The sequence below is a fragment of the Microtus ochrogaster genome, unplaced genomic scaffold (assembly GCF_000317375.1).
Source record: "Microtus ochrogaster isolate Prairie Vole_2 unplaced genomic scaffold, MicOch1.0 UNK48, whole genome shotgun sequence".
Lineage (NCBI taxonomy): Eukaryota > Metazoa > Chordata > Mammalia > Rodentia > Cricetidae > Microtus > Microtus ochrogaster.
Window position 1 is genome coordinate 1,207,269 of NW_004949146.1, and position 25,455 is coordinate 1,232,723.

Below are 25,455 nucleotides of genomic sequence, written 5' to 3' on the forward strand. Positions count from 1 at the left end.
CCATTGCCTAGAGCTTTAAAGCAGGATCAATAGAGCGAGGCTAGACCATTGCCTAGAGCTCTACAACAGAATCAATAGAGTGAGGCTAGACCATTTGCCCAGAGCTCTATAATAGGATTGATAGAGCGAGGCTAGACCATTTGCCCAGAGCTCATAGCAGTGGGTCCTAACTCATGGGGCTGGCTGGAATCTGAGTGGGAAGGAAGGAGCTTGGTTTCAGAACACCACCAGCCCAGGGCTCACAGCTAAGTTTGCCTTGCTTTGTCCTTCTCACTCATCTCGTGTTCCGGTTTCTGTTGCTAACAATACAATAGCACAGACACAGTAAGCCAGAAAAGAACTTTAGTTTTGTTCTTAGAACTTGGCGAGTTTGAGTGACCACATCTGGTCATCATCTTTTTTGGCTGAGTCCCAAGACTCAGGCCGGCATGAAGCAGAGGTCAGGGAGCGTGTGTATGGGTTTCTGTTTCATTGTTTTCCTCTTATAAAGTTAGCGGGGATTCAACTCTGGGGGCTTCACCACAATGACCTCTAACCCTGTTTATTTCCCAGACACTCTACCCCTAAATACTGTAGAGGGTTTGTCTTCACCCTTCAGCATCTCACAGTTTCAACACATGAAACCCACACCCAAACCACAATACCTCACTTTGATTAGTGGATAAAAATCTTAAAGTTATACATTTCCCTGGTTGTACCCCAGATAAGGCAAGTTCAAAGGCTTAGCGTCCAGGGAAGCATGAACCTTCACCTCTTCCCCCTTTTCCAGGATTATCCATCTCTGGGGCTCATGACTGAGAAACTATCCCAGAAAAACATTAACCTGATTTTCGCAGTCACTGAAAATGTCGCCAACCTCTACCAGGTAATCATGCCTCTGGGGCTTCTGTCCTGTCACCAGAGATGGACCTGTCCCAGGTGGCCAGCCCATGCTGTCAGTATCCAGGGACCTGACCAGGAAAATCCTTTCTACACCCATTCTCTGGGTACTTCACATAGTTCTCCCTGTAACCTTTCCCCTTCAACCTCTAACCTACTAGGAAGAGGGTGTTTGTGGTGGTGGTGGGAGATAATTCAGTGGGAGGAGGGGGCGTAAAAAGGTTTCCTACTTTTTCCTCAGGAAAATCTGCTAGATCTGTTCTTCTTTTTTTTTCTTTTTTGGTTTTTCGAGACAGGGTTTCTCTGTGGTTTTGGAGCCTGTCCTGGAACTAGCTCTTGTAGACCAGGCTGGTCTCGAACTCACAGAGATTCGCCTGCCTCTGCCTCCCAAGTGCTGGGATTAAAGGCGTGCGCCACCACCGCCTGGCCTAGATCTGTTCTGGTAGTGACAAGTGAGACATCCCACAGTGCCTTCCAAACTTCATTTTAAGACTGCCAGTCTGGCAGAGGGCGGCGCACACCTTTAATCCCATCACTTGGGAGGCAGAGGCAGGCAGATCTCTGAGTTTAAGGCCAGCTTGGTTTTGAGAGCGAATTCCAGGACAGCTAGGGCTACACAGAGAAACCCTGTCTTGATGTCTCCCCCGCCCCCAACGACAACAACTGCCAGTCTGACTAGGGGGACTTTGAGGAGACCACTTTCCCTCAGCAAGCTATGGGTGTTTTTGTCTTTCTTTCTAGAATTATAGCGAGCTTATCCCGGGGACCACAGTGGGAATCCTGTCTGATGACTCCAGCAATGTCCTCCAGCTCATTGTGGATGCTTATGGGGTAAGGCTGTTGGCCTTAGGAGGGACGCAGTGGTCAGTCTGCAATGGAAACCTGATACATTCCCTTCAGCGATGAAATTTCTTAAAATGAATGGGCCTTGAGGCCGTGCTTGGGTCTGGAGGTGGAAGGGAGGGGGTGGAAACAATACAATACGGAAGCCTAAACAAGGGGACGAGAGGCTTCCCTTGAAAGCTTGAAGAGGAACTTGATTAAGAGTGAGGGAGGTCGAGAGGAGAGAGGGAGAGAAAGAGAGAGAACTTGCATGAGGGTGAAGGCAGGGGAGCCTCTTCAAAAACAGCCTTTCTCCCCAGACCAATTTCCAGGTCAAAGGAGTGGTCTGGCTTTATAGGAGTGGCAGGAAGTTTCGTATCATGTGATTCAGTTGAACACGGCCTGTAGAGAAGCCAGGTACTCTGACACCGAGAGCTGTAAAGTCACAGTACAAACTGCTTTGGGACTATGTCCCAAAGAGAGCTGAAGTGTATGAACTGACCTGGGCTATGGGCTCAGGCCTAAAGGCACAGGCCCATGTTCTAACAGAGCCAAGGTCTTTGGAACCCTGACTGCCTTTCTCCCACGCGACCTTCCTGTTTCCCTCTTGTGTTCCTCAAGGTAGAGGATGGCCAACTCTGGGAATGTGGCATCTTTTGGAGAGAAAATGGGCCAGGAAGGAAGGTCAGGGAGGAACAGGACAGAGGTAGAGGGGACGGCAGATGTGGGTTAGATGTACAGGGTCAGTTGTGGGGCAGAATAAGGGATAGCCAGGTCCTAATGACACCCAGAAGAGGCGACTGAGCAGAGACCATAGGGCAGCAACTGGCAGAGAAACCTCAGCCTCAGGCAAGTCCCAGCCCACTGTGTTGGCTTTGAGTGGGATGGACTTGGCTTTTGTCTGTTTCCTTACTTTCTTTTGTCCTTTTCTGCTCAGAAAATCCGCTCTAAAGTGGAGCTGGAAGTGCGTGACCTCCCTGAAGAGCTGTCACTGTCCTTCAATGCCACCTGCCTCAACAACGAGGTCATCCCAGGCCTCAAGTCTTGTGTGGGACTCAAGATTGGAGACACGGTGAGGTGGTCTAGGCAGGGGCTGATATTGAATCTGTGACCCGGGGCCCCAGAATCTGTGTGTACCTTATTGTAGGCAAATATAGGTGAATCCACAGGAGCCTTTCAAATGGCTATCGGGGATTTATCAGAAAACACTCATGAGGTACACAACAAGGTAGTTAGTCACCAAGGGCTTCTGCTCTGCCGGGGTGAGGGGAGGGGAGGCAATGAAACCAGCAGTCTGATCTCTGACCACCACACAAGAGAGGGAGAGCCTGCCCCCCTCTTTCTTTTAAAGGAGTTATATCAGCAGACAAGAAGCTCCGCCTCTATTGGGGCTGGAGAACCCAAGGTCATGGGCGGGTGAATACCCTCTACACCCCAACCTTTTGTAGGATTAGAAGTTTGATTATGAGAGCTCTTAATCTTTCCTCTCGAAGTGCCTGCTGCCTAAGGTTTACTTCCTACCAGTTTTTGAGAAATGTTGTAGGTTGTTTCCCGGCTGCCCAGACCCGAATAATAACACAGAAACTATATCAATTACAACATTGTTTGGCCAATAACTTAGGCTTGTTTCTAGCTAACTCTTACATCTTAAATTAACCCATTTCTATTAATCTGTGTATCGTTCCAAGGGTGTGCCCTACCGGTAAGGTTCTGGCTGGCAGCTAGCATCTTTCTCCTTTGGCAGCTACGTGGCATTTCTTCAACTCCGCCTACTTTCTCTATCTCTTTGGATTTCCTGCCTGGCTTTACTCTACTAAGCCACTGGCTGAAAGAGCTTCTTTAATAACCAATGGTAATAAAACATATTCATTCATACAAAGGAACATCCCACATCAAACCTTCATCTCGGTACGCTGTGTTCACACTTGTACATCTGATTGCAAGTGAAATGATCTCTAATCTACCCACCCAGAGTAATGCCTTTCTCTTCTCTGCAATCTATCATCTGTAGACTTTTGCCAACCACTGACTGCGTGCTAGGCTTTATTCTTGCTGATGAAAACAATCCAACAAATAGCAAGCAGAACAGGCAAAAATACCTACCCACCTTGGGACTTAAGAGTGCAAATGTTCGTCTTGACCCTCTATTCCCTCCATGGTTTTCTTGATTATTATTCTTTTAAAAGTTTATGTATATGGTTATTTTGCCGGTGTGTGTGTATATGTATGTGTGTATTTGGATATCACGTGGGTGCCTGGTGCCTGTGGAGGCCGGAAGAGTGTGTCTGATTCCTTGGAACTGGAGTTATAGATGGTTGTGACCCACCATGTGGATTTGAACCCAGGCCCTCTGGAAGGGTAGCCAGTGTTCTTACTTTGCTGAGCCATCTCTCTAGGTCCCCTGGTTTTCTTTGTTTGTTGGTCCTCCTCTGCCCTCCCCAAGGCACTGGTGGATGGAAGAGAGGAATGAAGAAAAATAGGTCTTTTGGTCCATTGCTCTGTATGTTTATTTCCTAAGCATACATGTTCACAGATCACACTTCACACCCTCCAATGACACTTTATGGTGCAATCCCTCAGGTTGTGACTGACCACTCTATGGCATGGTATGGTGCAAAGCAGCATTTTGCATGTCCTGCTGTTAATATGTAATAATAATACTCCAGCAGGCTTAGTTGGCATCACAGATCCTGTCCTGCTTGAGCTGGTTGACTTCTCAGGAGAAAACCAGCCTTTTATTGCTAGGCTGTAACCATCTGTCCAATCAAATAGGTCCCAGTAGTAACTATGATGCCAGTGTAGCTTTTACTATGTAGCCTTTGACAGAATTAAGGTCAAGAAACTCCCCACTGCAGTTGGATTTGGCACCCAGTTTTGTTGTCCTTGGTAGGGTGCAGCACAACGTTTCTCTAGGGCGGGTGGTGCCCAGATCCACTTAGGTCTGAATGTCATCTTTCCATCCAGGTGAGCTTTAGCGTCGAGGCCAAGGTACGCGGCTGCCCCCAGGAGAAGGAGCAGTCTTTCACCATCAAGCCTGTGGGCTTTAAGGATAGCCTCACCGTTCAGGTCACTTTTGACTGTGACTGTGCCTGTCAGGCCTCTGCCCAGCCCCTCAGCCCACGCTGCAACAATGGCAATGGGACCTTTGAGTGTGGAGTGTGCCGCTGTGACCAGGGCTGGCTGGGATCCATGTGTGAGTGCTCCGAGGAGGACTACCGGCCCTCTCAGCAGGAGGAGTGCAGCGCCAAGGAGGGCCAACCCGTCTGTAGCCAGCGGGGCGAGTGCCTCTGCGGCCAGTGTGTATGCCACAGCAGTGACTTCGGCAAGATCACGGGCAAGTTCTGCGAGTGCGACGACTTCTCCTGTGTCCGCTACAAAGGGGAGATGTGCTCTGGTGAGTGGGAGCGCACAGCTGCGCGCTCAACAGCCATGCGCGCATGCGCACCCCAGGCGCCATGTGGGGGCCATGTGGCGGGCTTGAAGTTGGCGAGGGAACTGGGGATCCATTACACTCAGAGCAGAAAACCAGAAATGAGCAGAGGAGGGAACCAGACCCTCCCAACCTTGTTCGTGGGGCATAGGGAAGCTAAGATGAGGTAGGCAGGAGGATCAACTTATTTTTCATTAAAAAAAAAAATCAGCCTCATGATAAACTGTTAGTGTTCACAGATGGAAAATATGATATTGGAATATGCCGTAAAGTTCATAATAATTTTACTTGAATTTATCCTTCTAGCACCAGTAGACAGTAGTGGTATATATGCAAGATACTGGGCACTTAGAACAGTATTTGGAAAATGATATAGTTGTGCAAAATGTTATCCCTGTTCTATCATCTGTTCATTACTATTAGTATTTATATTCTGGGCCTGTGCTGTCCAAGGTATCCACTAGCCACATGTAGCTATTTAAACTAATTGAGAGAGAAACCATAAATTCAGTTTTCCAGTTGGTCAGTAACCACGTGTGCCCAGTGGCTATCATATTGGACCATGGGGATACTGAGCATTTTGACATAGCAGAAAGTCCACTGGACAGTTACAGTAGAGACTTCCTACCAGAAGATTAAAATTGTGTGTGTGTGTGTGTGTGCACATGTATGTATACGGGTATAGAGACCAGAGGTGGGCATTTGGTGTCTTCCTCAATCACTTTGCATGTTTGGGAAGGACCAGCTCAGCCGGGGCATTGGGACCTACAAGACAGGGTCTCAGAAATAGGTGGGTAAGAAGTCAGTGAATGTCAGACAGACACAAGACTCAAAGGAATTGCATCTGAATGTGTCTTTACTGGGTGTGAGGCTCATTCTTTGTACAGAAAGATTGCTGAACTGCGTGTATTGTTTTTTTCATGTGGTACAGATTATTTTTAGAGTCATTATATCAGATACAAGAGGATAGATTTTTATCAGACAGATGTCCCTGGTGTGAGTCAGTTGGTCATGCTAGTCTTGGCTTGGCATTAGTTTCGATATAAATCTTCATCTAGCCTATGAGTTTATGGCATTTTGAGCTAAGGGCAAGCGGTTGTGGTTAACAGTCACACAGTCTACAGTCTTTTTATATTTCTGCCATCTATGCAGAAGAACTTCTTTCCTTCTCCTTCTCCACATTTCTAACTCCTTTTCAATCCTTCCCCAAAACCAATCTCGACGTCACAGGCATTTATCTCTCTCTTCTATCCTTATCCCATCTTTGCTGAATCTGTCTTAATTGCTTAATTAAGTTTGTCTTTTGTTCTTTATTTACTAAGCACCAGATTAAACTTGGAAACCTTTTTGCCTTGAATGTTAACCCATGTTCCTCCATTAGCATTATATACTCCCTGTATATGGCAGTGTCTCATCAGTAGACTCTGGAAACTTAAACATACTGTCTTCCCTTCCAGAAGAAACCAGACTGTATTCCTTAGAACATAAGCAGGTAATGCCAAAAGTGCAAGGGCTCCAGTGCAGGAAGCACAGCACACACACCTTCTCTGCGGGCACTCTTCCTTGAAGCTTGTGCCACAGCCTACGTGAGAAATCACACAGACTCCGTAGGAGGTGGCGTGACACATGTTTTTTGAGGTAGGCTCTTCCATGGACCCTGGAGCTGACCAGTTTGCTAGTCTAGCTGGTCAGTGAGCTCCAGGGATTCAACTGTTTTTGCTTCCCAGTGTTGGGGCTACACACATGTAGACATGTATGTGCCACTGAGCCTAGCTTTATTTTCCAAAACATGAGGGCTGGAGATGTGAACTCAGGTCCTTATGTGTGCAATGCAAACTATCTCTCCAGCCTGGGGACTATTAATGTTGAAGCTGAAGGGTCCGAGTTGTCCTTATTGAAAAACTTAGTGCGCCTCTGAGGCCTATTGATAACTTCAAACTGGCCCCAGAGACCACTGCTAGGTGCTTTTCTGACCAGGAGAAGCCAAATCGCTTTGAGTATGGTCTTTATCTGAGTGCTCTCAGGGCAATGGGCAGTCTGAACTTTCTTCTTAGGCTCTGGAGGTAGGTTTATGTTGGACCGCAGTTGCTGTGATTTAACCCTGGGATGGACAGACTGCAGACTTGGACCATAGTTGCTGTGATTTAACCCTGTTTGGGACAGACAGACTGCAGACATTTTCAAGTTGGTTGGAGCTGGGTTCTGGGTAGTCTGTGTGATCAACTGAACGGAGAGGCTCTACTTGTTTTCTGTGATAATCTAAGACCCAGACAGGCTTCATTTGCATTGGGGTTTAGCCGGCTGAGCTCAGTTGTCTCAGGTGTTCACTTTAACGTGGTGGCAAATATCTAAAATACCAGCATTATAGGCTATATATAGACTATAATCAGGAGGTCAAGGTCATCCTCAGCTACTTAGCAAGTTTGTGGTTAGCCAACACCCAACCATCACCACCACCACCAACACCACCACAAAGGAGCTGAATCAAAAAGACAAATATGCCATGACCAAACTGGCCCCAAGGGGCTGGAGAAACAGCTCAGTGGTTAAGAGCAGGTGCTATTCTTGTAGATGACCTGAGTTCAGTTTCCAGGTGGTTCACAATCACCTGCAACTCCAGCCACAGAGAAGCTAATGCCTCTGACCTCCGAGGGCACCTGCACTCAAAACGTGCATGCCCAACATACGCAGAAGTAAAAGAATCTTTTAAAAACATAAAACGTATGCACCACAGACATAAAAAATGATACCTCTTCTGATCCGTGACATTGTTTACTTCAGTCACGCCAGCAAGTGTTGGGGGAAAGCAGTATAACTATTCACTCCAGCAGTGGAGAGAGACCAGGGCCCTGATGAGAACACACATACGAGAGCCGTTTGAACTAGGGAATCAGGGCTTTCAGCTCATTTGAGCATCTGATAGTATTTCTTCCATGTTCAGACCACCAAAGACTCACCCAAAGGAGCAAGCTGGGAATGCTGGGAAAGGCCTACAGAAGAGCCTCCGGGCCCCTTCACTCCTCCAGGGTTGATTGGTTCCGGTCTAGTGTGAGGTCTGTGGGAGGGATCCCAGCCAGTTTGTGTTGGTTTTGGCTCCCAACCCTAAAGCCTCAGCAATTCCCACTCTCTGAGGTGTAGATTTCTGGTCCTGTGTGCTCACTCTAATCCACTAAGGGGACTCATTTGGCGGCAGCACACATTTTTTTACTGCTTCTTGCCAGGGTGTCTGGTGCCCACCTAGCCTCACGTCTTCCTCTTGTGACACTGTTATCACATTCCCAGAGGCACGTGCCTGTGGAGTACTTGGCATCATGCTGACATTTGGTTCACACGGGTGAACAAGGGGTTATGCATGGTTCCAGCTCATCGGTGTCCCTCTTCTCTGAGGCCTGCCTTGTGGGGACCATAGGACAGGAGTGCCTGCTCTTTTACTAGCACGTGAGCTCTGAGCACGGCAGGTGGCCCTGACTGACTCCTCCCTACTTCAGGCTTGGTGTTTGAGGTTGCAGGAGTCTCTAACCCCTACCACAGACAGCAGGGAGATAGGACAGGCACCCTCCTCCTCAGGTTCTTCCCCGCCCCCGTTACACACAGATAGGCTTCCTCCGTGGGCTCGGCCCTGTGCTCTAGCCACACGCGAGGACCAGGTGTCAACAGACAACTTTCCTGTTTGATAATAGATGGAAGTGTCCTACACATAAGCAGTCTCAGCCTGCTAGAACCTGGAGATGTCCGCAGAGTCCCCAGAGAGACTCATGGATAGGGGAGACCTTTGCAGGTTCATGGAGGTGGTGATGTCTGACGGAGCTCAAAGGAAGGCTGGTTCACGTAGGAAAGGAGTGGAGTCGGTCTGGAAGTCTGGCTTGGCAGGGAGAGTAATCACACACCCTCTGGTTGGAACCCTCCTCCCTCCCCTTCCTCTCCCATTTCTTGCTCCCTCTTTTGGCTTTCCTGTGAACCCAGCCTAGGGCCCACTTTGACTGGAGAGGGGCCAACACTGTGACATTACTACACTGTGGTTTCCTTTAAGGGCGGCCTCTGCCAGGTCTCGGGGTCAGCCTGCTGGCTCCGGCTCCCCACTTCCATTCCCATTATCACTGGCCCAGCAGGTCATCCTGTCAAAGCTCACTTTGTTTTGCTTCACAAAGGGAACACTGTGGGCTGAGGCCTCTTCTGAGTGCTGCCAGGCCTCTGTGGCATCCTTCTTTCCCCATCCAGGCATCGTAGCTAAAGCCAAGGCATAGTGGGCACCGTGGGGTCCATTCTGCTGTCTGGCATACCCACCCCCAGCTGCTGTCTGGAGGGCTGACTGATTACAGTTCACAGCTGCCTTTCTTTGGCGCTGACAGGAGTAGCCTTGCCTTCAGAAGCTGACCAAGGACTGGTGAAGGAAGGTTCTACCAGGGCACTTCCTTTTCCTCAAAGTAGTCCTAGCTCTGTGGTGCCATTCATAATTCCACTGAATCTCCACAGATTCAGGCTGAAGGGAGTTTCTGTTCTAGACCACATAGCTGCTGTGTGTGTGTGTGTGTGTGTGTGTGTGTGTGTGTGTGTGTGTGTGTGCAAGCATGTGCATGCACACGTGCATGTGTGGAAGTCACAAGATCACCCTGAGTGTCATTCTTCAAGAATTGTCTACCTTGCTTATTGAGATGGGGTCTCCCGCTGGGACCTGGAGTGTGAGCGGGCTCCAGGCCTCTTCCTGCCTCCGCCTTCCTGTGCTGGGTCTATAAGTATGTCTCTGCACACCGGCTTTTTACATGGGTGCTGGGCATAGAGCTTAGTTCCTCTTGCTTCTGTGGCAAGCACTTTACCATTTCCCAAGCCTAGCTGGCATTTGACTGCTTCCTCCCTCCCTCCTGTCCTTCTCCCCAGTAAAGAAGAGCCTAGCCATAACCATGCCTCTAGAGAACCCAGCCTAAAACAAAGTATTTATGGCTCCAAGCTTTCCTCCAGCACCCACCCCTGAAGTCTCTAGATATCCCTGGGCAGCCTGCTTCTGGCCCTATCTTTTGTTCTTAATTTAAAACATTTATTTAGGTATTTCAAGACATGGTTTGTGTAGCCTTGGCTGTCCTAGAACTTGCTCTGTAGACCAGATGTGCCTGGAACTCACAGAGACCCGCCTGCCTCTGCCCCTGAGTGCTGGGATCAAAGGCATGAGTCACTACCACCCAGCTTTTTTTTATTTTTTAAAAATGATTTATTTTTATTTCATGGGCATTGGTGTTTTGCCCGCATGTGTGTCTGTGTAATGGTGTCGAATCACTTGGAACTGGAGTTACAGACAGTTGTGAGCTGCCATGTTGGGGCTGGGAATTGAACCCGTGTTTTCTGGGACAGCAGCCAGTGCTCTTAACTGCTGAGCTATTTCTCTAGTCCCATCTTTTAAAAATATATGTGTGTCTGTACATGTGCATGCAATGCCTTTGGCGGCCAGAGGAGGGCATTGCATCCCCCTAGGATTGGAGTTACAGACACTTGGTAGCTAACCTGTGGGTGCTGGAACTCCCACTCCAGTCTTGGAAGAGCATCTACTGCTCTAACCCCAGCGTATAGCTTTGTCTGGCCTTGACCTCGTTTCTTTAGCATATCCTACAGGCTCACCACAACTGGTCTACCTGTTCTAAGAAATATTTCTTTTAAGCAAGTGATGTGGCTGAGTCTTAGTTACATGTTTGCATCTTGAATGGTGATGTGTTTATGGGAGGACATTGCCAGAGCCATCAGCAGAGGGACCCATAGTGCCCAAAAGACAGCGGGCCCAATGACAACCCCCCTCCCCGCCTTCTTGGAGCTACTGGTGTGGTTTCCAGACCATTATTTGTTCCTCGCCTTTCCTCTGATTAACAGTTATCTTTTTATTATCTGTCCAGTTCTTCCTGATGCAGAGCTCTAGAGAATGGGTCACTTTTGGTAGTGTTAACTTCCAACTTTGAAACTCCTCTTTATTAACAGGACACACCATCAATGGCTTTATCACTCTGAGACATCAAATCATTAGCGTTCTGTTGTCTAGGTAGGGAAAGTGCTCTAGGTCACATTTGCTGGAGACACACCTTCCCCAGGTGACCTCATAGTTACAATAGAAGGAGAAGAAGTACATTCACCTATCCTGACCACCCAGCAGAATGGCACTGAGTTATTTTAATTTCAAGAGAATCAAGCAATCGCCTTCTAAATTAGGACCTGCTTGTCACAGGATTAAAGGTGTGCCCTCCAGCCTCAAGGTCTGGATTAAGGGTGTGTATCATCCAGCCTCCTCCAGCAAGGCCACGCCTCCTAATAGTGTCTTTCCCTATGAGTGTGTGGGGGCCAGATACATCCACACTACCACAACATAGAAGCAGCCACAGTGTGCTGGGAGAACACGAGAAGACACTTGACTCAACTTGAAGAGGTCAGAAAAAGTCAATGGGAGAAAGGAACACTTGAATTGGGCCTTAAGGATGAATGAAGAAAAAAAGATAAAATTTATGCCCTGGCAATGATGAAGCATGCATGGGCAGCCCATATATGGCGGTTCTATTGAACTTGTTCATATTGAGTTTCATGGTCTAAGTTGATGAGGACGACTGACCAGGTCTCTTCCTCAAGAGGGCACCGGATCTCATTACAGATGGTTGTGAGCCACCATGTGGTTGCTGGACTTGAACTCAGGACCTTTGCAAGAGCAGGCAGTGCTCTTAACTGCAGAGAGGGATTTGAAAAGACACCGAGTTAAAGGTAGAAAGAACAATATGAACGGAAACAGGAGACCATAGAAACAGTGCAAAGAAGGGAATGGTCCAGGGTGTTGACTGATGTGTGGTCACTCAAGGCTGAGCCCTGACTCTGCTGTGTATCAGCTGTGGCCTGAAGCCAGTTCCGTGACCTTCTGACACAGTGGGATTGTAAGAATGAATAGGGTAACTGGACAATAGGATAATGGCATATGACATGTGTTTAGCACATGTTGAATGCTCAGCAAATGCCCATGGACATTATTGTCATCACTGTGAGTACTGGTAGCACAACTTCCACTGGGAATATTCAGTTCCTTGGTTTTGGGGAGTAATACAGTTCTCTAGATGGCTTCCAAAGCTGATCTACTGTGCTCTCAGCTACACAGGGTAGTACTTTCAATCTTCCTAGTGCTGTGGCCCTTTAATAAATACAGCTAGTTCCCCGTGTTGTGGTGACTCCCAACTATAAAATTATTTCATTGCTACTTCATAACTGTAATTTTGCTATGAATCATATCATAAATATTTGATATGCAGGATATCTGATACACAACCCCTAAGGGGTTGCAACCCAAGGGTTGAGAACTGCTGACCTAGGGCAGCAGGATGTATTAATTGTTTACGTTGCTGTTATAAAATACCCAAAAGAAATGAAGGAGGAAAGAGTTATTTTGGCTAATGGTTCCAGTGGGTTCAGTCTATGTTTGTTTGGTCCCCAATGCTTTAGGCATGACAGCGTAACAGCTGTCTCCTCTGCTGCTCACTTCATGGCCAACCTGGAAGCGGAGAGAGCAAGCCAGGAATTGGTCAGGGATATATCAGTTATGCCCTACAAGGACCCAGTGACTAGAAGATAGTGAGGCCCCACCTGTCAGGTCTCCAGAATCTCTCAAATTAGCATCACCCACTAGATCGAAACACAGGCATATGGAGGAATGGTTATGAGAGAAAGGATGTGCCGGTGAGGTTGGATGCTCATGAACCAGACCTGCAACTTCAGAAATTAATTATGGCAAATGTTTTTGCAGCTTTGGTGTGGAGAGGCAGAGACAATAATTGATCAGCAGTTTGGTGGAGGCCTCTGGGCTATGTGTGGTCACCGCTAACCAGTTTCTGGTTGTCTACCTCTGGAAAATCTCTTTTCATTCAGCTTTTCTCGTTTTCTGCCGCCTTCTCTCCTGAGATTTATTTAGCAGTCCTGGCTCTCAGCAGGCTATAAGACAGGTTCTATTTGTTCTCTGCTTCCTTGGCTCTGCTGGCTGACTGTAGGCTCCCAGTGCCTGTCTGGCCTTGGGGACCCTATCCTTCTCCCTGCATACCCAGGAGTGCTGTGTGTGCCTTCCCTTCCCAGCATCGGCACAAGTCTGTGCAGGGTTTCTCCATCCCTCCGTGCTCACTACAGAGCACTTTCTCATCCCGTGTGTTCTCCTTCAGAGCCTTGCTTCTCACCTTGCAAGATGACAGTCAGCTGCTCTGAGAAACACAGTACTGGAGCTTGTTGGTCGGTCCATTATTTTGCCGAGGGAGGGGTTAGCTTGTTCAAATCAGAGCTTGTGTTGGTGTCTGACTTAACAGGGAGAAGAAGACATTGACAATGATGGTTGGCCTTTCAAGCCGCATCGGAGAGGAAGCATTGTCAGGTCAATGGAGACGCGTGAAAGGCCTGGAGGAGCTTTGCACCATCACCAGCTTCATTACCATCTGGCGAAGTTCCCGGATGCTCTGTGTGCGCACAGGCTATAGATTCTTGCCGGACCAGCCCTTGGGGTTAAAGAGCTGGCTTTAGTTCTCAGACTGATGCTGGCAGAGAAGGCAGAAGGATTCAGAACAGGGCAAGAAAAAAAGACAGGAAGTCTGGTAGACACAGATCTGAATATTCCTCTGCTTTCCAGGTCTTCTTCCTTGGGGTGCCTACCTTGTTCTCTGTGTCTGCTGGGTGGAGCTTTGCTGGCAATGAGCCGGTCCTTCCACTTACCTGCAGGATCACTGTTAGTCTGGCTGAAGGAACGGGGTGACAGTAGGCTGTTGTCATGGGACTGGCTTCTCACCAGCTGGTCTGCTGTCCTGCGCTCTGTTTGTAGGCCATGGCCAGTGCAACTGTGGGGACTGCGTGTGTGACTCCGACTGGACTGGCTTCTACTGCAACTGCACAACCCGCACCGACACCTGCATGTCCAGCAATGGGCTGCTGTGCAGCGGCCGCGGCAACTGTGAATGTGGCAGCTGTGTCTGTGTCCAGCCAGGCTCCTACGGGGACACCTGTGAGAAGTGTCCCACTTGCCCAGATGCCTGCTCGTTTAAGAAGTGAGTGAACAGTCTGGAGAGAGCAGGGAGGCTGGGAGAAGGGAGAGGGGCAGGGAGGCTGGGAGAAGGGAGAGGGGCAGGGAGGCTGGGAGGAACTAAGAGCCCCCGCCTCCTCCCCAGAGTTCCCAGCTCCCAAGGATCTGGCTTGGAGAATGGTTTGCTCCGGCCAAATGACTACTTTCTTTTTTTCTTTGGGAAGGCTGGAGGTGGCACCAGCTGTGCAGGGACCAGAATGGTAGCAATTGCAGCAAGCCCTCTCTTCCAGAGTGGCACCACGAAGCCCTCTGCATTGGGAGGGGAAGCAAACAGGAAATTCTCTCAACATTCCTATGCAATGTTTTGATCCCTATGGGAGGTGCAGGGGCTGGCGTTATGGTGGGTGTCAGGTGAAATGGGCATTTTGCCACTATAGAATTGCCCTGTTTGGAAGTTAGAGGAAGCCCAAGTTTGTGGTTCTGCCATTGTCGGGTTCACAGTTAAACACTTTGGCTGTGGTAGGCTCAGTGCTTAGAAAAAAGAGCCTCATGCTGGGCTAAACACTTGGTTTTCACTGCCTTGAAATTCTTAGCTGTGTTTGAACAGAACTATAATTTTTCAGTGGACTCATAAATCACATGACTAGTTCTGACCTTAAACCTCCCAGAAGTGATGAGAAAACACCACTACCACCACCACCACCACCACCACCATCACCATAACCACCACTACCATCACTACCACTGCCATCACCATCACCACCATCAGCACCACCATCACCACCACCACCATCACCACCATCGCCACCATAGCCCTTGTAGCTCCATGAAGCCTATTTGATCCTATAATCCCAGCAGTCAGGAGCTGAGGCAAGGGGATCAAGTTCAAGACCAGATTAGGCTCTATAGCGAGGCTCTGCCTCAGATCCAGGGTGGGTTGGCCGGGTCCTATCTGCGGGTGAGGAGGGCTTCATTACTGAGCTCCATGGTACTTTCCAGGGATGTGGTACACTTAGGGCTGTTCCCCCTTTGCTTTAGCTGCTGTGTACTCTCTCCTCTAGGGAGTGTGTGGAATGTAAGAAGTTCAATCGGGGAACCCTCCATGAAGAAAACACCTGCAGCCGGTACTGCCGCGATGACATTGAGCCTGTGACAGAACTGAGTGAGTCCAGCAGGTCTTAGGGGGTCTCACACATCCTGGCTGTGTATAGTTCCATCTCCACCTCAGAACCTGCCGGCTTCCTGCTTTGAAGTGGAAGAGTAGTTCCCACCCCAAGGAATGCTGTGCAGGCCTGATGTGCAGTAGGCACATGGTGAAGGCTGGCTTCCTGAGAGTCTCCTTCATCCTTGCAAATGTGTTCAGCAGCTCACACCTTCTGCTTCCTGTGGTCCCAGACTCAGCAAGAGCCTGTGCCTCACTTGTAAAGGAAGTACAAGTCAGATGATTTTGAATTTACCCTTAAAGGAGAGGAGGGTGATACACTAGATTTTATAGACGAAGAAATCAAGGTGTGGGCCTGTGACTGTCACCCCTAGCTTAGAAGGTGAATAACACTGGGCCTGGTGTTATACATACACCTGTAATCCTGGGAGTGTTTAGAGCAGCTTGCAGAAGACCTGGGCTCAGTTTCCAGCACCCACACGGTGGCTCACAAACACCTGAAACTCTAGTTCCAGAGGATTCAATGCCCCGTTCTAGCCTCTGTAGATACACATAGATATGGTGCACAAACATATGCAGGCAAAATACCCATATATATAAAATACAACCCAAAATCTACTAACAGTGTTAAATAATTCCCAGGCTTTTGCTTACAGCTTGTTGGTTTGGAGAGAAACCTTCAGCATTGTAGATACATAATCATGACTGCTCTCCTAAAACCCTTTTGACTTTCTGGAGCCCCCACCACCCTGAAATAAGATAGAAGTATAAACAGGGGGAGCAAAATCCTTTCTTAAAGTTATTCTGTCCTGAACTTCATGCTGTCTTTAAAGATGATTTTCGCTGCTTCCAATATATCTCTTACGTTATCTGAGTTTTGGGGGACCAGGTAGTGCCCAGGAATTGACAATCTCTGCACAGACAGCAATTGCCCATGCAGACAGGAAGTACCTCTTCACGTGAGAGCTGCCGGAAGACAGCTTCCGGTGTGGGGGTTATAAGAGAATCAGGTCTCTGGACCTGTGACTGATAGCAGAAAGGGGCTACCGTGAGGTGGGCGTTTAGGGGTTGAGGAAGTGGAATTTTCCACACTAGACTTGCTGTGATTAGATCTGGGGAAAGGGTATTTATCTGACTCACTGAGTCTCTTTTTCTTCATCTGTGAAAGAAAAGCGGTGGCTCCCCACCTACAGGGAGAGTTAAATGACATAAAATAGTTGTGAACATATCATAGGTAGCTACTCTTTCCCGTCTCGGCTTGTCCCATAGCTAAGCGATGGTTCTCTGATGCTGTCCTTGTGGGTTTAGCCCATCTGCAGGCATCAGTATATGGCAAAGTCTATTAGTGGAGAGGAATCCACAGCGTCTAGCAGGGACTCGCAGGTTCCAGAATGAGAAGGCGGAAGCCTGCAAAGTCTGATGGGAGTCAGGGATGGGGGATGGCTGTGAGAGGCACAGCAGATTAGAACAGAAATGAATTAGCAATGGGAAGGCAGAGGAACCTGGAGGGGAGGGGATGCCCACTGTGTGTGCGACTATTCGATGCTGCCTAATTCTCATGTAAGGTGGGGGCACCGGTTTCCTTTCATAGATGAAGATGATGAGGGCAGGTCACAGATTCTAGGTGCTAGGGACAGGCTCTAGATCAGAATGGACTGACTTTATAGACTGTTATCACATGCCCCCATTCAGAGGAAAGAATAAGAGCCAAAAAGGGCCCGCGAAAAACCAAATTCATCACCACAGGAGAGTCAGTGCCAATTGCCAGGCGTGATCTCCATCCTGGGCATCTTGCCCAGCGTCGGAGAGTTTCCTGTCACGTACTTTCCAGACGTCCTATGACCTGGGTTTGGGAAAAGCTCTTCTCTGGGACGTGACTTGTTTCTCATTCTCCATGTGCTCCCTTCCGTCTGTCAGCCGATACTGGCAAAAACGCCGTGAACTGTACCTACAAGAACGAGAATGACTGTGTTGTCAGATTCCAGTACTATGAAGACACCAGCGGAAGGGCCATCCTGTATGTGGTCAAAGAGCCAGGTAAGTGAGCCCTGAGGCCCTGGCCCTGGGGGAAAGAGACCAGCGAAGGGCCATCCTGTATGTGGTCAAAGAGCCAGGTAAGTGAGCCCTGAGGCCCTGGCCCTGGGGGAAAGAGACCAGCGAAGGGCCATCCTGTATGTGGTCAAAGAGCCAGGTAAGTGAGCCCTGAGGCCCTGGCCCTGGGGGAAAGAGACCAGCGAAGGGCCATCCTGTATGTGGTCAAAGAGCCAGGTAAGTGAGCCCTGAGGCCCTGGCCCTGGGGGAAAGAGACTACCTTGTTAGGCAGGATTTTCTATAGTAACCCTTTCAAACAAAACAGGCCAAAAAGGTGAGGGGTCATGTCATGAAGAATTAGTAAGAAAGGGACTCACTGGGGCTGGAGGGATGGCTCGCATGGTTGAGAGCACTTGATGCTCACACGGAGAAACTGAGCTTGGTTCACAATCACCTGTAACTCCAGCTCAAGGAGATTGCACACCCTTCTGCTGGCCTGCAGGTGATGACTCTCACTCACATCCTCTGACACAGACACAAACACATACACACAATTATAAATGATTTTTTTTTCCTTTATGGAGGCAGGATTTCTCTGTGTAGTTCTGGCCATCCTGGAACTTGTTCTGTAGATCAAGCTGGCCTCATCTCTGAGATTGGCCTGCCTCTGCCTCATGAGTGCTGGGATTAAAGGTGTGCGCCACCACTGCCTGACTAAAAATAAATCTTAAAAAAAATAAGGTGACTTGTTAATTGAGGAGACAAAAATAAGGAGAGGAAGGAAGTGAATATGGATATCTCTAAGAGCAATATACAGCCTGGGTTTTTTTTTTCCAGGTGTTGATGTCAAGGAGTTTGGAACTTAAGTTCTAGGACCTTACAGTACAGGGCTGTGTTATTCTGTGGGATGAAGTGTACACATTAGGGGTGACCACGGCTTCCTTCTCACCACGTAGATTCTCGCCATCCTTACCCTAGTTGTACCTGCATCCCTCTGTGTTACGGAGGGCATTAGGTCTTTGCTTTGGGCTCTCCTATCACTTTGTCTTTTTGTCACGCCATCTTTGTTGGTGCTCCTATCGAATAACTTCCCCAAGTCGTCTGGCTTGGGATTTAGAGACTGGCATCTACTCTAGCTAAGGGGAGCAAAGGTGATGATCATCTGGGATGGTCACAACCCTGGAGGATCACTTGGTATATTCTCCGATAGTACATCCATTTCTTCACAGTGGGAATGGGATCCCAGGTCCAGTGACCTACACTGCTCTTGGACTTGGTGGTGCTGGTAGTAGAACTGAGACCCTCACGCAGATGCTGTATTTCGAAGTCACACTCTCAACCAGGGCCAACATTTCCATGCTTCTGCCTCTGCCTCTGATTTGACCCAACTCCCTGCTATTTCCAGATGTTCCATCTTAGAGCAGCATGGGCAGCTGGGGTCCTGAGTGTAGAAAGATATTATTCTCTTTCCCGCTCTTTCCAGATGTTCTGGCTTGGAGCAGCATGGGCAGCTGGGGTCCTGAGTGTGGAAAGATATTATTCTCTTTCCCGCTCTTTCCAGATGTTCTAGCTTGGAGCAGCATGGGTAGCTGGAGTCCTGAGTGTGGAAAGATATTATTCTCGCTGCCTTCACCATCCCATGGTCTTGCAGATGTTTTCTTTGAAGGGCTGAGTCACTGCAGGGCAGTAAAGAATATCTCCAAATGGACTCAGCCACATGGGCCGGGCCTCCGAACTGGATCCTTTTCACTCTCTAATAGGGCTGCCAGAAAAAACACGGCGTGTTCCATGCAATATTTAGTCCACACACATTAAAATAGTAACTTGTTTATCGGAAGTCAAATTGACCTGGACTTCCTATACTTTTGTTTACTAAATCTACCAACCCTTCCTTTGAGGCAGTGTGTGGACCACTGTGGGTCCCCTGCTGTGCTTATGAGGGGCCTCCAGAGGCACTTGGTCCTTATTGTCTCCTGCCTTCCATCCCTGGTGGGGACAGGCTGTTTTTCTTTAGGCTTCTACCTGTGTTTCTGAGACTACCGTGTAAAATTTCACTTTGAGGTTTGAGGGTCAGCCCTAGCCCAAGCTTTCAAAGAATTCACGGTTGCTTTTCCCAGAAGAACTGGGACCCTTTGCCCCTGGTAATTTGGACCCTGGAACCTCAACTCTCTCCAGGAGCCCCTTAATTATAGATAGGTTGTAATTTGCTGGGTAGGGAAATGGCCAGAGTGGTTTGTGGTGGCGGTTGTTTTTGTGCAGTGTGTGGTGAGCTAGGGTGTCTGTTTAGAGAAGAAGGTGGGAGACAGCGGGGAAAGTGGGCGTGACTTCCTTCCCAGACTCATCAACACCCATATATACAAACACCTGGTTTCATAACACTGGAGGTTGCCAGTATGAGATTACTTGTTGGACACCTGAGGCTTATGGGAAGCTGAGCTCTACAAGATACAATCAGCTGACCCATGAAGGAATGACATAGCTTGTCTGCTTTGGTTGTTGACTTTGGGGTTGAACAAAGAAGCCAGCTTCCAATAGGGTTAAGATGAGTAAATATTGTCCTGGCTGGCAGGTATACTGATCTCTAAAGATGCTGAGAAGGCCACCAAATTTATAGCTCTCAGGGACGTAAATATCTGGACCAGGGCAAGAGACACAATTGCCGATGGGACAGTAAGCGAACAGGCTCGGTATGCGAGCGTCACCAGGGACAAGGGCAGCTAGTGTTTATGGGGGAGTTCATTTTGGGCCAGGCACTAGTGTGAGCTCTTTAAATCTATTTAGCTTAGTCACAGCTCGTCACAAGCTCTTGAATGAGTGTGAATAGTTGTTCCATTTGAAAGATGGAGAAACAGGAAACAGACACCCAAAAAAGTAAATTTATTGAAGGTCAGATAAGCAAAGTGAGCATTAAAGCCAGCATTCAAACCCAGGCATTCCTGGCTCCAGAGTGCCCAGTGGCACAGATCCAAGGACAAATCACACTTTGCCTGTGTTTAGGGAAGAAAGCGGAAAGAGATGAGGACTTTGGTAAGTAGAAAACAAATGTTCTGAATATAAAAGGAAGGGCTAGCTGCTCTGGCCTCTAGCCGGTGGCTGCTCTGTAGGGATGTGAGTTCTAGTATTGGCAGGTGTGCGTGTGCGTGTGTGTGTGTGTGTGTGTGTGTGTGTGTGTGTGTTTGTTGTGCTTTGGATAGAGGTCAAAGCTTTATGGAAACACTGTGATTAGTCACCCCCAAATCAATTTTAAAAAAAACAAAACACTGGTTTTGAGATTTATGTGTCTGAGTGAGTAGTCTGCTTGTATGTAGAGGCGCTGTATGCATGCCTGGGCACCAGTGGCGGTCAGAAGAGAATGCCAGGTGATTCTTGGCCACCATGTGGGTGCTGGGAACTTAATCTGGAATAGAATATTAATCTGAAATAGTAACAAGTGCTTTTAGCTTCTGAGCCATCTCTCCTCTAAGTTCTAGAGTGTACGCTTGGGTGACCCTACACCGAATGGCTGCGAGTCAGCCTGAGAACCCCGATCTAGACCACTCAGGTCAGACTGTTGCTGTCCGGAAGATTGTCCCCTTTTAGAAAGTGATGAAATTACTGTTCTGATTGTCCTGTTTCCGGTCCTTTGCTCATCTGTCAAGACCTCATTTCCAGCCATGTTTGGTGACTCCTGCTCTCTGCCTCTGCCTCCCAGAGTGCCCCAAGGGTCCTGACATCCTGGTGGTTCTTCTCTCAGTGATGGGAGCCATCCTGCTCATCGGTCTTGCCACGCTGCTCATCTGGAAGCTACTCATCACCATCCACGACCGGAAGGAATTTGCTAAATTCGAGGAAGAACGAGCCAGGGCAAAATGGGACACAGTAAGAAGCTGTGCTGGGCTTCGTGTTTTCTTAAGTCTTTGGTTCAAGAAGTGAGGTTGAGGCAGCAGAAGCTCACAGTGGTCGGAGTCGGCCCCGACAGCTGTTCCCTGGCTGTCCTCTGTTCTAGGTCTCGGGAGACAGTTTGACTGTCCTTTTGTCTTTATACTTCATGGAGTCCTCTGCTGTACAATGACCACATCGTGATCACTGTCTGCACACGTAGGCAACTGTGATGAGAGGCGATGCTTACCCTCCAGCGGAGGGAGACAGGACAAATCCACATCACGGACATAGAGCACATTGTATCGCTGTGAGGGAGTCCCAAGTTTAAACGTGAACAGAAAGCGACAGAATAGCTAACATTTACTGAGGGCTGTGCACCAAGAAGTGTTCTAAATGCTTTGGACACCCTTCTTTGCTTTATCTCTGTAAAAGCCCCTTTGATGGACAGTATTACCATCCCATTCGATAGTTAAGGAAGCTGAGGGCAGAGAATTGAAGGGGCTCGCCTGACACAGGAGGAATTAGGTGACTATAGGAATCCCTTTCGGGGTCAACCTCCTAGATGTAGTGGCAGGATATCGGTTTCCTTCACTCTCTCCTTCCGAATTGGGCTTCTCTGGGGAGCCCAGAATGCAGTTTATCCCGTTTTAACCAAATGAGACTTAAAAAAATGAGACTTAAAAAACAGTTTGTGCTCCAAAGCCACAGAGAAACCCTGTCTCAAAAAAAAAAAAAAAAAAAAAAAAAAGTTTGTGTGAGGGCGCATGCGCGCCATGCATTTGTGCTGAGGTCAGGGCACAACTTGCAGGAGTCAGTTCTCTTTTCCTTGTGGGATCTGAGGCTCAAACTTAGGCTCATCACGGTGTGCAGCCAGCGCTTTACCGCCGCTCTGCCGGCTTGCCAGCCTATCAAATGGGCGTTATTTCAGAACCATCTGTGTATTTAATTTTAGTCCGTTCTCCTTTTGCTCATTTTATTTTTCCTGGGCCTGCCAAGTGACTGTTTGACTCTAGAGTGTCCAGAGTGAGGCAGAAACTTTATTCCTGGTGACCCCAGACTTTGTCTCCACTGGACCCAAGAAGCAGACAGAGATGGTTCTATGTTTCTATGGCTATGTAGAACATTTTGCACCACCAAGGGATCCAAGAGTGTTCCAAATTTCTTGAACTACTGTTGGGTGTGGGGAGGACTCATCACTTTTTGTTGGGAAGTAATTTTGGAAAGCCAGTGAAGGCCTTCTGTTTTCCTGAGTACACAACGGGTTAGCGGGTAGCCAGTGATTCAAGAGATGAGATCAAATAAGTTAAGAATTATTCCAGCAAAGCTCTGCGTTCTGACCCCTACATCTTTCTTTCTGGCTCACATCGCCTGGCACTACCTCGGTGGAGGAGAAGACAGGCTAGGGAGAGAAGAAGAGATAGGAGAGACTAGGTAAAATGGCGTATTGTTTGGGGACTGCCGAGAGCTAATGGGCACACACCACCAAGAGCTCCAGGCTGGATTAGAGGCCCTCAGAAGCAGCAGCAGGCTCGCAGCTCACCATCTCGCCTCTCCTTATCTCCTGTCCAGTCCCGTCCTCGAAGCAAAAGTGTAAATATGACACCAGCTGCCCCTGACAGTGTGCTCTAGAGAAGGAGGTCTTGGGCTAAAATCTCAGATGAAGTTCAATGGCTGAGAGTGAGTGAGGAAGTGCAAGGAACTGACCATGGGCTTCTCTTGTGTTCTCTTTGCAGGCAAACAACCCCCTGTTTAAAGAGGCCACCTCCACCTTCACCAATATCACCTACCGGGGCACCTAACTACGAGAAGAGGTCATCCTTAGACCATTGTCAGACTAGGCCAGGGTTGTGGGAGTCTCTGCCGTCATGTTTACAGGGGACAGTATTTGTGGGTGGGATTTGGGGCATGGATCGGGATGGACTGGAAAGTGTCACTGTGTGGGAGTGTATCTCTGTGTGTGTTTATAGATATGTGTGTGTTGGGGGTGGGGAAATGTGTAATTTAAGACTTGTCATGTGTCCCCAAAGGCAGAGCTCCACAGCCTTTGCTCTCAGAATCCCCCCCTGAAGGGATTCTCTCTGCTTGGCTTGAGGGAAACTGGAGGCTGAGCAGTGCCCTTCAATACCTGAGAGGCTAGCCCCCTTGCCATGTCAGGTCCTTCTCCCAGACGAGAAGGGCAGGGCCGAGGTGTTTTGTTCCAGAGGAAGCAATGCCAAGCCTTGGCTCTATACTGCGTTTGTAAGTTTCTGGTTCTTGGCCCTGTCAACAGTTACGGTAGGAACTGCTTGGCTTTGAAGCCCAGTTGTGTCATTTGCGCCTCTGCCCACCTCCCCTCCCTCAGGCTGACAGAGGCGGCCTTTGGGGAGAATCGAGTCCTCAAGAGTTGCCTGCGTCTTTTGCCATCACCTCAGCCCTGCCATGGCTCTCTCATAAGGAAAGTCCTTATCACCTGGCTCTTTGGCATGAAGATGGCAGGGCCACTCAGGGGTAATGCATGGCCTGGGGACGTGCCAGCACCTCCAAGCTCACAATGGCAGGATTTGTGTAGAAGTGTCATTGTTGCGGCTCTTACCTCCCACTCCACGTTTTCTCTGTTACAGACTTTTGCTATGCACTGAGGAGATCGCTCATGACCAAACGCTTTCCCCTCAGGGGAGAGGTCTAGCCCCACTCCCCAGGTCTTCTGCTCCTCTTCCCAGGAACCTCCACACACCTCAATCCCTTGCCTCTGTGTGCTACACCCATCCATGGGGCTGACTGTCTTTATCTACCTCTTGGGTGTCTTGTGAAAGAGTTATTCCCATTAGTCTGCCCAGCAAAGTGTTGGGGAGGAATGACAGGCCAGTCGGGTCTGCATGTGTGGCCTGTTCTCCTGTGGGTTGCACGACCTCATTTTATCTCAGCCTTTAATCCGAGAGGCACAAGTGCAATGTTATTTGATTCTCTCTGGGGACACCCAAAACTATGATGAGGTTCACCACTCTAAAGGAGCATGTGCATTATTATATCTGTGATCTCATGATGGCAGACACAGACTGTGTGGGCGACAGGCACTCCCTGGGGGCATCTTCGTAACCTGCCTCTCACTTGCTGGGCCTCTAAGGGTTCCCTCTTCCGGGAAACATGTGAGGATGGGTACGTGGACATACTGGGCCTTTCTCAAGGAGAACAATAAAAACCGAGCCCCATCACCTAAAGAAAAGAGACCTATTAACAGTGATCTCGATGAGTCCTGACCTCAGGGCTGCAACTAAATCTTTTAAACGTTGAAAGCCACATTTTTTTCCCCCTCTGGAGTTTAGTTTTTTTTTTTTTTGTTGTTGTTGTTTGAAAAATGATGAGGTTGGACCAGCTACTTGGAAGGTCTATTTCAATTGTCAATTTTCTTTTAACTCTTTTGAAAGACAGGGTCTCATGTAGCCCAGGATGGCCCTAAACTTGCTATGTAGCCAAGGATGACTTGAACTCTGATCTCCCTTTGCCTCTGCCTCTCAGGTGCTAGAATTATAGGCATGTGCTATCATGCCTGGTTTATGCAGTGCTGGGAATAGAACCCGGGACTTCACACATGCTAGGCGAGGCCACTACCAACTGAGTTATATTCCCAGCTTTTATATCAACATCCTAAGATGCTGGGATTGAATATGGCATCAAGCGTGCAGCCAAGAGTCTGTGTGTATAAGGGGACTGGCATGCTGCTCAGTGGTAGAATGCTTATGAGAAGGCCTGGGTTCGAGTCCCAGCACTGAAAACTCTGTGTGTGTGTCTGTGTGCGCGCGCGTGTGCATTGTTGTTGCTAGTGTTTGTCTTTCAGTTTTGAGATTTGAATCCCTTGGCTTTTACAAGAGCAGATGTCATTTTCATAGCCTCTCCGTGAGTCTCCTTCTTTCTCAACCCCTTCATCTGTTGGTAATGGGTGCATCTAATGGAGCACTTCGATATCATCCAATTAGTTCTTTCTTGTTCACTCTGCATCCATTTGCATCTTCATGTCAGGGAAGACCATCAGTAAGGAGTGGCCGATCTAGGAGTCAGTGCTGAGGACAGGCCTTGAGAACAGGAACAAGCCGATGGCGGTCCTGTCTTGTCCTTGGTTAGGAGGTATTCTACGGTAGAGGATAAGTGAGGGAGGGAACAGGAAGGATGGTCACAGATCTAAGAAGTTTAGACATTAACCATAATCTTTAGCTACGAAGGCAGAGCCCATGAGAGCAGAGTGGGATTATCTCTAGAGAAGATGATTCAGATGAGAAGAAGGTGAGCGGG

At 48.5% G+C, this 25,455-nt stretch overlaps 1 protein-coding gene across 1 annotated transcript in view; it reads left to right on the plus strand.

Annotated features, from left to right (window-relative positions):
• The window catches only part of Itgb3 (integrin subunit beta 3), a 57,410-nt gene extending 32,868 nt beyond the window's left edge, over positions 1 to 24,542 (plus strand). The window contains exons 7-15 of the mRNA XM_005369410.2: positions 770 to 865; positions 1,621 to 1,710; positions 2,639 to 2,773; positions 4,666 to 5,095; positions 13,938 to 14,160; positions 15,197 to 15,297; positions 17,215 to 17,334; positions 21,020 to 21,186; positions 22,923 to 24,542. Coding sequence (XP_005369467.1) covers positions 770 to 865; positions 1,621 to 1,710; positions 2,639 to 2,773; positions 4,666 to 5,095; positions 13,938 to 14,160; positions 15,197 to 15,297; positions 17,215 to 17,334; positions 21,020 to 21,186; positions 22,923 to 22,988 — 1,428 coding nt within the window. The 3' untranslated portion in view covers positions 22,989 to 24,542. The remainder of the gene's footprint in view (positions 1 to 769; positions 866 to 1,620; positions 1,711 to 2,638; positions 2,774 to 4,665; positions 5,096 to 13,937; positions 14,161 to 15,196; positions 15,298 to 17,214; positions 17,335 to 21,019; positions 21,187 to 22,922) is intronic.
• Positions 24,543 to 25,455: the final 913 nt, after the last annotated feature.